This window comes from Paramormyrops kingsleyae, chromosome 5, assembly GCF_048594095.1.
Source record: "Paramormyrops kingsleyae isolate MSU_618 chromosome 5, PKINGS_0.4, whole genome shotgun sequence".
In the NCBI taxonomy this organism is placed as follows: domain Eukaryota; kingdom Metazoa; phylum Chordata; class Actinopteri; order Osteoglossiformes; family Mormyridae; genus Paramormyrops; species Paramormyrops kingsleyae.
The window spans coordinates 26,905,695-26,920,035 of NC_132801.1; the positions used below are offsets into that span (position 1 = coordinate 26,905,695).

The 14,341-nt window shown below is 50.5% G+C and overlaps 1 protein-coding gene across 1 annotated transcript; it reads right to left on the bottom strand.

Moving 5' to 3' along the window:
- Positions 1 to 1,822: 1,822 nt before the first annotated feature.
- On the bottom strand, positions 1,823 to 13,803 carry nomo (nodal modulator). Its single transcript, XM_023825180.2, has 31 exons — positions 13,604 to 13,803; positions 13,259 to 13,348; positions 13,139 to 13,184; positions 12,775 to 12,875; positions 12,583 to 12,689; positions 12,334 to 12,406; positions 11,978 to 12,130; positions 10,730 to 10,867; positions 10,013 to 10,102; positions 9,768 to 9,873; positions 9,109 to 9,259; positions 8,795 to 8,972; positions 8,531 to 8,672; positions 8,314 to 8,445; positions 7,546 to 7,682; positions 7,369 to 7,456; positions 7,179 to 7,242; positions 6,985 to 7,080; positions 6,161 to 6,376; positions 5,856 to 5,938; positions 5,614 to 5,773; positions 5,358 to 5,484; positions 5,152 to 5,265; positions 4,687 to 4,814; positions 4,439 to 4,580; positions 4,260 to 4,343; positions 4,056 to 4,166; positions 3,645 to 3,746; positions 3,417 to 3,536; positions 2,999 to 3,091; positions 1,823 to 2,734 (listed from the first exon to the last, which is right to left on the bottom strand). Exons 1-31 carry the CDS (start codon positions 13,721 to 13,723, stop codon positions 2,603 to 2,605), a joined length of 3,624 nt encoding a protein of 1,207 aa, XP_023680948.2. The 5' UTR covers positions 13,724 to 13,803; the 3' UTR covers positions 1,823 to 2,602.
- Positions 13,804 to 14,341: the final 538 nt, after the last annotated feature.

Below are 14,341 nucleotides of genomic sequence, written 5' to 3' on the forward strand. Positions count from 1 at the left end.
GTGCTATCGAGCCTTTCTGCGCATGTGCAGTTCCACCGTTTTGGGATTAGGATTAGGTTTTAGGGATTAGGGTTAGGTTAGAGTAAGGGTTTTAGGGGTTTTTGGGGAGTTAGGGTTAGGGTAAGAGTTAGGGTTAGGGCTATCGATTAGCACTACGGTAGCCTAACTCGACAAAGTAGCTCAACTCGACAGAACACCGGAATCTCGCAAATTGCGCATAATTTTAATAATTCCTGCAAATTCATCGTACATGATGCGGGACTAAACGCACTTAAACTACCCTATTAATTATGATGAATAACAGTAAAACTGAAAGATAAACTTCAGTTTATATAGCCTACTGTAACTATAACAGCAATTGTTTACGAAAAAATACGAACCGTATACGGCGCAACTACAGAGTCGCCTTATAAGGCGACGTGACGCCACACATCTGACCCCGATAGCCTCCCTAATGTTAATATAAAACCTACGCCCATGCGTTAAACATCACATTAGTAAAAATGCTAAAGGTTCCTGCGTCCCATGGGTATAACAGAACACATTTTTGAAGCACAAAAGAGAACTACTACATACATTTAGGTATAAGCTGTGTATAGTGTTTAAGCTGTGTATAGTGCTTTTTGACTCTTGGGGGAAAAAAACAAAGCAGTACCTGGGAAACAGTCTATTTTATTTTCGTAATCCACAGTAAATGTTTACCCTAGCAAAATAACACATTTTAAACATACATAATGTTTCCTCAGTTTGACTATTATGGAATGGCGTCCCCATCGACAAGGCGACGAGCCGTTGCCCTGTGCTTCTTGTGACAGCCTTCGGATCATCGCAGATAATCGGATAAAATGTTATTTTAAACGGATGGAGGGGCGGATTAACAGGTATCTGCACCCTGTGTCATTCGACATATTCACTGATTGAAATAACGGCATCTGTGTGCAGGGCGGAACCTAGGGCTTTCCCCAGCTAATATCCAGCTTGCGTTTCCATCTGCGGGGTCAGAGGCTGCACCAGGATGCCTGTGTCTGCGTCCCCCAGCTAGAAAGACTGCGCACTACGGCTTCACCTCCATGCACTCCCGTGTCAGTCTGTGCACGAAAATCCTGCGAGTCCAAGCGGGAAAATCCAGCTGTGAACCGTTCACGGTTAACGTCGCGTATTCTGGTTCAGTGCATGAAGTGGTGGCTAAGAAAAACATGTGGTGACCGGCAATAGTTGCATAATAAGCAACATAATGAAAAAAACTGGACCAAGTGAATTAGCTTTTAATCGGCAGCTTGAAAAAACGAGTTCCTAAGATCAATTATTCAAAACTCCTTCGTTATTACGGTAAAAATCAGGGTGAATTTTTACGTTTATGTAAGATTATTGACCATTTCCAGGGGAGGTTTGAGTTATGAATTCAATTTCTCAGCTGAACGTATGTTATGTTTTCAGGTCACCACGAGTAAACGATGCACTCTCACAATTTGCTCAGTTATTGCCAAGCAGATCACAGCTTGAAATTTAACTATGTAGCCAATATGAATAGGGGAGGAGAGGTAATCATGGAAGGGAATGTTAATCAATTAACCAAGGGGAAATAAAGCGAAGAAAAAAACATTTTAAATACAAAAGCAGTATGATAAAATGCTGAACTGTGTCACACCGGGAAAAATCTGCTGTTTGCTAGCCACCATTTTCTTATTTGCAAGCAAGCTGAATTTCTGAAGGGACTCTAGGAAACCAGACTGACCATCTCAGTCCGCAGGTGCATTATGAGTCATTCTTTAGCGGCACAATAGCGCCACCCATTGATGATTCCTAGAAAAACACCGCAAGATTATTCCAGCAACAGTCTTTATTTTTAACTTGACTTGGTCAAGAAGTCAACATAAATTAAGATTGCATTGTCTGCTGCCTACTCTGGGGGAACAAAACATATAAAAACAATTTTATTAAGTAGCAGTGGGAAGGACAGTGGGAGGGACAGTGGGAGGCGGGAGACCAGTCTGCTGAGGAGCTTCAGATGCAGAGATGGTAAATCACGGTGACGAAGCCTTGTAACCATCTGCCTGTGGCCTGATCACTGGATCCTCAGAGAATCCAGCCACTCTTCACCTCCCAAATCGCTTCCACCCTGAGACCATCAAACTCAATCCCCTGACCACACCTAAAACATTTCACAGTCAAATTAGCTTCTCAAATCCCCTATCCCAAATTAACCCCGAATTAGTAGTTTTAAAGACATACAACACCTGTTCCTGACCCCCCCCCCCCCACCCCCCATTCTTCAGAAACTGCAACCCACCCATACTAAAGAGACAAAACCATGGGAGACGAGTCACACTGAGTGACCCCCCTTCTCCCAGATCATTCACAGAAGCTCAAAAAAAAAAAAAGGTCATATTGACAGCATGGATTCTCCAGAACATGCCGGGAGGCTCTCGTTCACAAAAGCCCGATGTGACAGATGCCCTGCAGTGGGCATTTTCAAATTTGGCATTTCCTGGTCCATACAGAATCCATTTTGACAATATCAGTCTGCCGGCTTGCCTGCAGCCCTGGAGTCCCGCCCATTTTGGGAAGGGGGGAGGGGCTTGTAGGCCTGTCTCTGCGGTTCTCAGGTACGCCTGGTCTTCTGCCGCTTTGCCTGCCGCTTGGCTTCATCCAGGGCGGCGCCATCTCCGCCAGCCTGGGCCAGCCCTCGCACCCCTTGCATCCGGCTCACCAATTGTACCAGCAGTGGAATTACCTGTAGGGGGCGCACACTCAACACTCGGCAATCTCACCTCAGCCCGGCAAGAAGGGCAAGCCAACGGGAGCCCAAAAACAGCCCTTATTAGAACCAGCCCATCTGGATCCAGCAGGTATCCTGTAGCTACGCTGAAATAATGAACCCATCCGCGGGTACATGCGTACATGAAAATAACAACTCTCAGTCTCCCCAAGAAGATGGCACACTAGGGTTAAGGCATCAGGATTAGACGAGGGCTAGCTATGAGTGAGGGCACTTTACCTTCTCGTGGTTGTACGCCGCGAGTAGCAGCAGCAGCGTCAGGGGCAGGGCAATATAGGAGCCCTGGGCGACATCTTGGTCAGGCACTCGGCGCTGAGGAGTAGACAAGGCAGGAACCGCTTCAAAACACCCGAATACCGTGAAGGTAGGTCCTCTACCCAAAATCACAACTACGGGGAAACAGCTTAAGCAACAGGATGCCTCTCTGACAACCAAAGTTACCACTGCAAAGATACAGCTGATAGTCATTCACCTCAAACACGCTTACAAAAGAAACCATTATGGCCCAGAAATAGGAAGTCAAAAGTGGACAACCTACCCTCCAAATGGGAGGTCTGTATGTATGACAGTACATGGATCTGAAATATTTCATCACAACCATGTGACTGCAGAGGATTTAGACAGAACGTGAACTCACAATGGGGTTAAAGGTCAATGTGACATGCTTGTGGTATCCACTGGAGGTGAAGGAGACCTGGGGCAGCGTGTAGTCGTACTGAGTGCTGGGCAGGGTGGTGTGCAACATCAGCACGTAGCTCTGCAGACGGAGAGAGGCGGCGTGATCAACCAGCTTTACTGCCCAACCAGCATGGGCTTGCAACCGGGCAAGACTTATAGGAACTTCTCAGAGTAAGAAATGGGGTACCTCTCCGTCCCGGAGGAGAGGGCGGAAGTGGAAGAACAGCGACTGCCCCAGGGTCACGGTCTGGATGGGGTTGTCCAGATTGTCACTCTTGAAGAGCTTTACCTGTGGTTGGAGTGATAAGGAAGGTGAAGTTCGCATGAAAAAAGCCATTTTATTAGAGCACCTAGCCGGATCCCAAGGCTGATTCCAGGGCCTGAACAGGCAATGACCTCAAACGGAAATGAGCACTGCAGGGAGGTTACGTGATCCTTACTTAAATGAGTAACGGGGTAAATGGTTAAAGGGTCAGCTCAAGGGAGGTGCCTGCATTAAATCAGGCGAACTGGAGCAAAAACTGCCCCTGGATTTCCCTATGAGAAACCGGCCAGCTAGAATTAAGGGACGAGCGAGGACGACACGAGGAGCCCTTACAGACAGGGAGGACAGGTGTTCTGGGGAGGTCAGGATGTTACCACTCAGGTCAAACTGATTAATCTGCCGGAAAGCGATGATGTGGATGCCTTCGATGTCGCTGCTCCCGACCTGCAGGCACAGGCAGCCAGTCAGAGAGAATGTTCCAGATGCGGACCGCTGGTTATGGTTAGGGCCGGTTTGAGGGCCCAGTGAGAGACTCACCTCTATGGGTCTGTGCAGAGGCAGGGCTCTCTCGATGTGGTCGTTGCCTTCGGCCCTCAGCTGGATGAGATACCTGCACCCCGGCTACACAAGACACCAAAGGACTGTCAAAGCTCACAGCCGTGGAACATCACTTTATGACGGGGAAGAGCAGGGTAAGGAGTGGCAGGCCTCCTCACCAGCAGGCCGCGCAGTCTGAAGCGGCCCTCCTCGTCGGTGACGGTGTCCTCGCTGTACAGGCTGCATTCACCCTGCCCCACGGCCTCCACCGCCACGCCCTGCTCTGCATCTCCGCTCAGGGACAGCACCGCACCATAGCAGCTGGGGGGATGGGGGGGGGGACGACAACCACAATGCACTCTGATCGGTTACGGTATGGGCCGTCACCGGTCCACGCTGCCGTGTGCAGCAAACATTCCCCCCGTACCTGTACGCGGTTTTGAAGCCGGTGATGGCAATGCTCAGCATCTGGCCCTCCTCCACCTCGATCATCTGGGATGCCGGCTCGAAGCGGTACTCCTTCATCATGGGCTTGTAGTAGTACTGGCCGGGGCTCTGCACAGCGAGAGGAGGCAGTCTCAGGACAGAGCATCCCCACACCGGCGCTCTCATTTCAGCCAGAAACCTCTGGCTGACAGTAAGCCTGTGGCTTACAGCAGGTAGATCATCAGTAATGTGCAGCTTAGTCTGAACCCAATATCGCCCCCTCTCTGCCAGCCCTGGTAGTGCCTGTTACAGTGACCCACAGCCTCTGTGTCCGGACATGGCGTTGGACTAGCAATGGAATCATACTGCCTGCTCAAGCAGATTGTCGCCGTCGGCAGACAGGAGGTCGATCAGGGAATTACCAGCGGATGAGAAGGTACAGGGCAGCATGAGGGAGATGGCGTACCAGGTTGTTGAACGTGAGGAGGCCGGTGTCCTGGGTGAGGAGGTTGGAGCGGAACTGCGCCCCGCTGAGGGACAGCAGCACCCCGGAGAGAGGCTGGCCGTCTTCCGACTTGATCTGAACGCAGTGCACATGTCAGGGGACTCAGTAAGGACAAGGGGCCACCCAGCGTGAGGGCAGAGAATCCGTGGTCTTGTCTCCATGGTTACCTCGAAAGTGACTCCCGCCAGGGCGAAGGCCTTGAAGTCGCCCTGCGTTCCCTCTACGGCCGTCAGGACGAAGCCTTCCTTGCGAGCGCTGATGTCATACTGCAGGTTACTGTGCAGGGGCCCTACGCTGGGGCACCGCAAACGAGAAGACTGTAAACAAAGGGGAAAGACGGGGCCCCCACACTCCCCAACACCCTGACGCCCACAGGAAAGACGCCCCCCCTCCCCCCCAGTGAGGACGGATAAGCCCGCCTACCTGTAGGCTCCCCTCTCGTTAGTGAGGACGGTGATTAGTGCAGTGTGGGCCCCTCTCTCGCTGATGGATATCTCCACGCCCTCCAGCCCCGGAGACAGCTGGCCCTCTAGGAAGAGGCCGGCCCTCCCCATTATGTCCACCAGCCGGCCCGGGCAGCCCTCTGACAAAAACACATGATGGGTTCACGTCACATTGGTGCAGACAGGGCGATGCCAGGGGGTGGGGGTCAGGGGAAACCTTACCGCCTGTGATGGTGGCCTCCACTTCGGGGGGGTAGAATAGCAGCTCCTTGGATGATGGGGTCACAGTGACCTTCTCCCCAGCCCTGAGGCACAAGATGGGGAAAAAAAAGCCCAAATGGATAAGACCAGCCTTAAAATAATGGGTGAGGGGGGGCGGATGATCACCTATGTTTGCATTCATCCTTCACAGATAGAGGCATGTTTTACCCCTCCACCCCCTACAGGTGTCGCTATCCAGATCCACACGGACACATTTTAGGACCATGAGCTTGTCCCTGGGGACCCGTTTCAGGGCCCCGCCATACCTGGCCCAGTAGGAGAACTCATAGTGGAAGGGCCCGCGCAGCTCCTCTGCCCGCTCCTGCACCGGGGGGCTCTCCTTGGCACCGGGGTCCTCCTCCCCGCGTCGCTCCCTCTCCTGCCGCCGTAGCTCAATCTCCAGCAGCTGCTGCTCCTGCCGCTGCTCCTGCAGGGACCTCAGAGGCCCCAGGACCAGGGCCGGTTCGCTCTCGATGGACGATCTGGGGCCGGGAGGTGGGGGGCAAGAGGTCGAGAAGACGTCTACACGCATGGGGCCTGCCCTGACAGCTTTTACCCAGGTGCCATGTTACCGTGATATTGCAAGAGCATCAATCTCAATCTAACAGCAGACCAGGCTGAGTGGCGACACACATAGCGACCACCGGGGGAGCGCAGCATGCGACGGGCCGCAGGCAGCTCTGCTTCCACCCCACACGGAGCCCCGTCTGCGGGCTCCTCGCGCTGCAATTATAAAGCACGCTGCTATGCTAATGACGATCTTAGCACTGCAGCTCGTCTGTCATTACGGGACTGAGTAATAACACAGAAGCGGGAGGAAGGCGTCTCTGCTCCACAGGGGACACACAGGCAGGCAACAGCCCTCCGGGATCACGGCACGGGGCGACACAAACAGCTGCAGACGCCGGGAAGCAACACTACCGATGATTAGCGGTGACTCGCATGCGACTGGCTTGCGGTGCTCCTCCCGTGAAAGGAGGGCGTGGGAGCAGCACACAGGCTGAACGCCAGCCGGGGATTATTACACAGGCATCGCCCTGGGGATGCATCTCCTAACAGGCCTGACCGGGGATGCCTGGGTCACACTCACTTGATGGTGACAGTGACGTCCAGGATCTTGTCGGTGGTGATGAGGCCAGTCATGTGGTGTCTGACTGCCGTCAGCGTCAGGATGCTGGGGGCGGAGCTGGAACGAGAACCAGGAGCCCTCAGTCAGACAGGCTGTTTTTATTCGGGGACGGGGGTTTATAATTTATAATTAAAAATAGCATTAAAAAAACCTACGTGTCATATGTATAATAATCTTGCTCAAACTGGTGGCAGGAACGGGGCGTCACCTTGTACACGCCTATATGGAAAGAAATTGGTTACTGGAACTGAAAACAGAATGGAAGACGGTGGGTGGAGCCAGGGTAATGGGTGTGGTCAATGCAGGAGGCGGTGCCTGGCTAGGGGGCGGTGCCTGGGCTCACACCTGGTTTGGAGAGGCAGAAACGGTTGACCCCCTTCGTAAGGTTGTAGACACCCACGTTCTCAGGCTTGCTGCCATCCTGGAAGAACTCCTGGAAGAAAAAAAAAAAGAGGCAGAGAGTCAGTCTGGGGCCCCGGGGCAGGTGCAGTAAAGACAGGCAAAGCGTCACCCGGTACGGACCAGCGTGATGGCATGCGACAGGGCGCAGCGCAGCATGTAGCCCGTCTGCCGGAACTCCACCCCAAGCACGTCAGCCTGCAGCACCTCCACCTCCATGGACTTGTGCTTCCAACACCACTCCTCGTGGGAGATACTCACTGCCAGGGGAGCACAGCAGGGGTTTACGGACACCTTCAACAGGCCTACAGTCCCACAAACCGTTTGAACCGTCACTGTAACATTAGAGCAAAGTGCCCCTAGAGCAGTGGTGGGCAATCTTATCCGCAAAGGGCCGCTGTGTATGCGGGTTTTCGCTTCAACTCCCTAATTAGGTCACTAATTAGAGGACTAATTGGCTGAAGAGTCCTCACACCTGGGTTTGATCAGATGACCTAGAGGTTATCCCAAAGACCTGCACACACACCGGCCCTTTGCGGATAAGATTGGCCACCCCTGCCCTAGAGCCCCACTTACACAATACAGTCTAGATACAATGAAGTAATAAATAACACAACTGCAGACGTCTATATGCATTCCCATTAATTCCCATGGAAAGTTTCCAGCTTGGAATATTTCCAAAATTCCCCAGTTTAACTTCCCATGAAATGGAAAGTTTCTGGAAAGTTTTTGGAAATTTTCCACCTCTTTGCAACCCCAGTGTAGCCTCACAAAATGAACTAAACCGAAAGAGATCCCCAGGATACAGGGACAGACAGTAAGTACACAATGAGTAACATAAGCGCACAGGGGGCTTTAGCCAGATGGCAAAGCTGCCTTTCAGAGCCTCACATTTGTATTTGCCGGGCAGGACGTCCACGAAGGAGAAGGTGAGTGAGTCGCCCCTCCCGGAGAGCTGCACGTTCACCCTGTCCCCAGGGCGGCTCACAGGCTGCAGGGTCACCGTCAGGTCCCCACAGGCCGCTAAACCGTGGTGGGGGAAACAGTCAAACCAAGGTTGCATGTGTAACACAGAGGGCAGAGTGACAGGAACCGAGGCCACACCTACCCAGGCAGGAGACCTTGCCGGAAACGGAGGCCATGAACTGGGTGAAGAGAAGATTGGACAAAGGCTGGTCGACAAGCGAGACGTCAAGGGCCTGAGGCTGCAGGGCCAGGCCGGCCTTCACTTCGGCCTCGGGGAGAGAGACCTGTACAGATGGAAAAGCTTATTCAAAGAGGAAGACATTAGAGGAAAACAAGACAATAATCTGAAGGCAATGAGAACAAACGATTTCTCATTTTGCTGGAAATGTATATTTTGTTATTCTACCTGAACACTGTAGTCCCCAGGTTTTGCCTGGAAGCAGAACTCCCCCTGCTGGTCAGACTCGACAGTGCGGCTAGAAGCCTTATCCTGCCCGCGGGGCGTGAGTGTCACTCGGTACCGGCCCTGCTGTTTCAGGCCTTCGGGAAGCCGGCTGATGGAGATCTGACCGCATATGCTGAACCTGGCCACAGAGAGAGGGAAACGACGATTTATCAGAACTGCCCATCGTGTGGCAGGCTGCCGCGAGTGTCGGCGAGCCCCAACAAGGCGGGAGGGGCTCCCTGCCCCTTCAGAGCTCCGCGGGAGGCACAGCTTACCCAGTAGTAATGATGTCGGGAAGCTGAGGCGTGTTGGGGGCGATCTTCACGGTGACGGGGTCGAAGAACATGAGCTCCTTGTGGGCGCGGATGGTGTAGGTACCCGCCGTCATGTTCTCCAAGCGGAAGGATCCGTCTTCCTTGGTTACCACTGAAGACGGGGAACACGTCGGTTAGCCAAAGCTCAGCGGAACAAATGGTACAATCCTCACTTTAAAGTCCAAACTTTGCAAAAACAAGAAGGCAGAGCCTGGGACGCAGCCATATCTGACATACAATCCACTGAGCATGTATAGAAAAACTTGTCAAGACAGTCTATGTAATCGACATTTTTAACATTAAAAAAAAGACAGAATGTAGAGACTCTGTTCTTCCTTCAGTAACTAAAAGCTGAGACAGCTGAAGCTGTTGGTCACAATATTCATGTACATTGTAGAACAAGAGTCATTGAGAAGCGGAAACCAAGCGCTAGTGGGTGCACTGCTCTGAGAGGCCACGCCGCCATGCTGACAGACCCCACACGCACGGACGCACTGAGCCCGACATGGACACCAGGCCACATTGATCTGCACGTCCTGCTTAGGGACTCCAGTGAGACATTCCCGCTTACTTAGACTTACTTAGTCTTGTCCAAGACTGAGGGATGGAGAGAAGCTCACCCTTGATCTGGTTGTTGAGAGTCACTGTGGCGCTGGGCACGCCCTCCCCTTCGGGCCGGTTCAGCACCCTGCCGGTCACGGAGAAGCCCATCACACGGAAGATCGGCTGGGGCGGGGGCACGGGGGACAGAACAGTCAGCACTCACACGCCGCTGATGGGCCCTTATCAGCACTAACACCATCGAGCTGAGCACCACAGCAAAAGGACAACATGTCCAGCAGGTCGCGACTCGTGGAAAACCCACCTCTAGCTGCAGGCTGTCATGCTCCACTCTGAAGACCATGCGAGAGGGAGCTACGTCAAAGGTGATCCTCTCTCCTCTGTAGTAAGGAACCTGAGGAGAGACAGCATAACTCAGAGACAGTGACAGACATTAGCAGGTAGCTTCCTAACTCACCAACACTTAGCAGGGGTCCGCAACGGTCATTTTCACCATCAGCCATGACTGGCCGGTCGTCTGCTACCCCAAACGCATGCCTCCAGATTACTGTGTCCACACGGATCTGTCCGCGTCGGTTGCACATGTGCAGCACGTGGAAGCTTTCGACAGTTACATTTATGTGAAGAGATCTACAGCTACCTACATTTATACAGTCCATCTTTGAATGAAAACAAGGAAGTCCAAATGTGAGTAAATTCCTGGCATGAAATCGCCCAAACGTAAAAGAAGAAACCTTCTGCAAACAGACGGGAAAAACCCAGGGATGGTATACAAAAATTGTACCCCTTTCCTCCACTGTAACTTGCTTTGGATAAAAGTATCAGCTGAATGAAAACAACGTTGCCCGCAGCTGTGTGCATCCGTTCCATTATGAAGTATAAGCTCGCCTTAAAGCAGCCTTTTCCCTACTCCTCAGGGGAGGTATTTTTAATGTTACAATAACACAAATCACGCTAAATACATGCTACATTCTCAAGTTTACCACGCCCGCAGGATGGGGCGTTCCCGCTCCCGCCTTACCACGGTGTACTCCCCGCTGGCCAGTGAGGGGAAGGTGAACGCGCCGTCCTCCCGAGAGACAACGCTGCACAGGAAGGAGAGGGCGGCATCACCAGGCAACGAGCCTTCCACGGGGGCGCTGTTACACCCAGTGATGTCCTGCGGGGGCAGAATCATGGCAGCCCGATGAGAAAAACGGCACAATAGTGTCACCGAGAAGACACTGTTACATCTTTTGTTTTTAGTGAACCATCTGTCAACTTTTGAGTTTACAGATGACAACATCGATCGGTCTAATTTCAAACAGCGATGAGTCAGTAAACAGACAAGAAGTTAAATGTCTGGCTCTATGGTGCAGCCAAAACAATCTGGACCTGAACTACAAAATGACTAAAGAAAGGGTGACTTCCCTGCCAATTATTGTTGGATGGATCAAGAGTTGACACTGTCAACTGATTGAAGTTTCTTGGCACTGCTCTCCTCAAATCTAAAATGAGTCGGATATCTTTCAAGTATCATCAAAAGAGAGCAAAGAATGTTATTCCTGCGGCAGCTTAAGAAATTCCGTCTTCCCAAACCTACACTGGTTTTGTTCTACACTTCAGTAGGCGAGTTCCTCCTCACAGTCACTATCACTATCTGGTGCAATGTTGCAACAGGCCAATCTAGGGAGAAAATGCAGGACGTCATCCGATCAGCAGGGAAGATCACTGGCAGCAACCTCCCCTCAAAGCAGGAACTGTACAGAAACAAGCTGAGAAGGCCACTGCCGACCTCTTCCATCCTACCCACAGGCTCTTCCAAACACTCCCTTCTAATAAATAGTACAGGGCTATAAAATGCACTCAACTCACCACTTTAACAGCTTTTTTCTCCAAAGGCAATATACGTTATTAATCAGAAATGATATATGAAGTAACTACTTCACAGTGCAATAACTGTTCCATAGTACATTGTTCCTGTATTGTATAATTCCGTATATTTTATATTGCGTACGTTGTTTATGTTATTAAGTTCTGTGTGATGTTTAGTATATGTTAAGTGTACTCATTGTAACCAATTCACCACAAATTCTTTGGACACCTTGGGTTGCTGGTGAATGAAGCATTATTCTGATTATAAGGCTGAATGTTTCTCAGAGGGTTCAGTCTTTAGATGGCAGCTTCACAGCCTAAGCTCACCACCCCAAACAAGGACGAGCTTCACTAGCAAAATGACCCAGGGCCTACAACAAAAGAAGACAGGAGGTGACCCTCACCCCCTACCCACCTCCTTCCTGACTGTGGCTGAGAAGAGCAAGAAGGTGACCTCCTTCATGGGCTCCCCATCACTACGCACTTCCCCTGAAACATCGTAGCCTCCCACCACCAGGGGCAGTGTGGCTGGAGCATTGGCGTTGGAGACCCACACTGAAGTACTGCTCTGTGGTGGGACAAACAATTGAAGGACTTTAATTAAAACATGACACCATGACTAATAAATGTGTAGAACTTTGCCTGGAAGCATGGCACATCAAATTTACCTTTTCTATATCTACATATACGCCAGCAACAAACTAGCTGTGTAACTTCACTATATATGAAAAATATAGAGGTAGAGTTAAAAAAAAAAAAAATTCAACTCACCTTCTCTAAAGTCCAGGATGGATGGGATGCAGTGATGTCATAACTGCCAGGCAGTACTTTGAAGAAGGTGTACCTGCCACAGGGTTGCAAAGAGAAACGGGGCGGGGAAATAGACAGTTAGGGATAGACCAATCAATGCATTTCCTAAAGTAAGGTTTTGAATAATTTACTGGGCTCTCAAGAGATACTGCAGTCCTGCATGGCAGAGGAGAACCATCCGTAATACCATGAAGAGAGGCCCCCACTCACTTTCCTCCTTGCTGTGTAAGGACAGTCTGCAGGCTGCCCTCGGCTCCTTCCTTACGCAGGCTCACCTCCACCCCCGCAGGACCCTGCTGCTGCCCTTTGCTTAACACCTGCACCAAGACGACAGCATTCAGTCTGAGCCCAGCCCAGCCCAGCCCAGCCCAGCCACCACCAGGAAGTGGCCGTCCGACTCACCGTTCCCGACACGGAGAAGCCCGTGAAAACGAAGTTAATGTCTTCTCCTTTGGTGCAGATGTCATTGGTTCCATCTACGTGGAGATCCACGCTAGTAGGCTCTGAAAGATATGCCATCAGAACACTTACCAAAAACATGGGAAAGAACCACTTATCCTAGTTAGAAGGTGGACAGGACAATACCCCAGGCAGTACAGGGCACAAGGCTGGGGAACACTCTACAGGCACTTTAAAGATGACAATTAGACTAACTACATGTCTTTGGACTGCAGGAGGAAATTGGATCACCCAGAGAAATCCCACAGGACAAGGGGAGAACATGCAATTAAACATATAGAGAAGTATATAGAGAAAAATCACATACCAAAGCTCCATCCCACAGGTGGCTCAATCTTCAACACAAAATCTCCCTAAAAGAGAGATTTCCATATAAAGACCGAGCCCAGGGACTGTCACTTGGCATTTCGCAGAAGAGTAAAGTTACCTTGTCATAGAGAGGGATCATAAAGTATCCGTTTATCGGTGCACAGTCCGTCTGGTATTTTAAGGATCCTTGCTTGGTGTACAACTTAATCTACACAAGTAAAAAATCACAGAGAGATCAGACACAAAAACTGCAGGTTAAACAACGTGCCATTCCGACAGCATCGGTATTGCAGTGCTGGAAGTGGAGATTGCGTACGATTTTATCAGACAGCTCATGTCAGACGAGGTATGCAGCTACATAATTCCCGTAAGTCTGTATTAGCTGCATTTTCGCTAACAACCGCTCTCCATTCAGACCGTGCAGCCGCCCTGTCGAGCACCCAGCCCTCAGGACCACTCTCACCTCAATAAGTGAGTAATTAATCTCCACGTCCGACTTGACAAATCCCCCACAGCCCACCACGATGTCGTCCGCCCTGCAAACAGCGAGTAAAAAGCTAATGCAGCATACTAAGATCCACATCTTCGGCCCCAGCCTCGACGCCCCCAATACAGTACAAATCGGCGACTTTTCCCCTGTATCAGACGTCAGACTCGTGCTTCTGCCGGTGCCGGAAGTGTCATTCTGCCCGTCGAGCAAACATTAAAAACTGATAGCGACATCTTTCGGATGGGCGGTGACAGTGCGCTCTCGTTCGATACCCGCCTCTACATATAAATTTCATGAACGGATTTCATAGAGATATCTCAATGAGGAAGGAAGATTCTTCCGGAATATGAAAAACACCTGTTGGAGGTATTTCACCTTTTGTACACATTACAGTCCCGATTAGAGTATTTTGCGCAATTTTATGTGGGCTTCTCAAGATTTAAGCACTTTATTGTCATTGTGTAACACAACGAAATTACTTTCACGACAACCCCATTAATAAATAGAAAATAAGCTAAATAAAAGTAAACACTTAAAATAAAAATACAATTATCGTACAAGATGTCAAAATATATTTGCAAAGATGCCATATACAGTGTTAAATCTTCAAACAGTTTATTTCTAACCAGAGCAGAATAACCAGAACAGATATTATTGCACCAGTTTACAGCAACAAAAATTATTCACATATTGCTCGTATTAATGAACAGT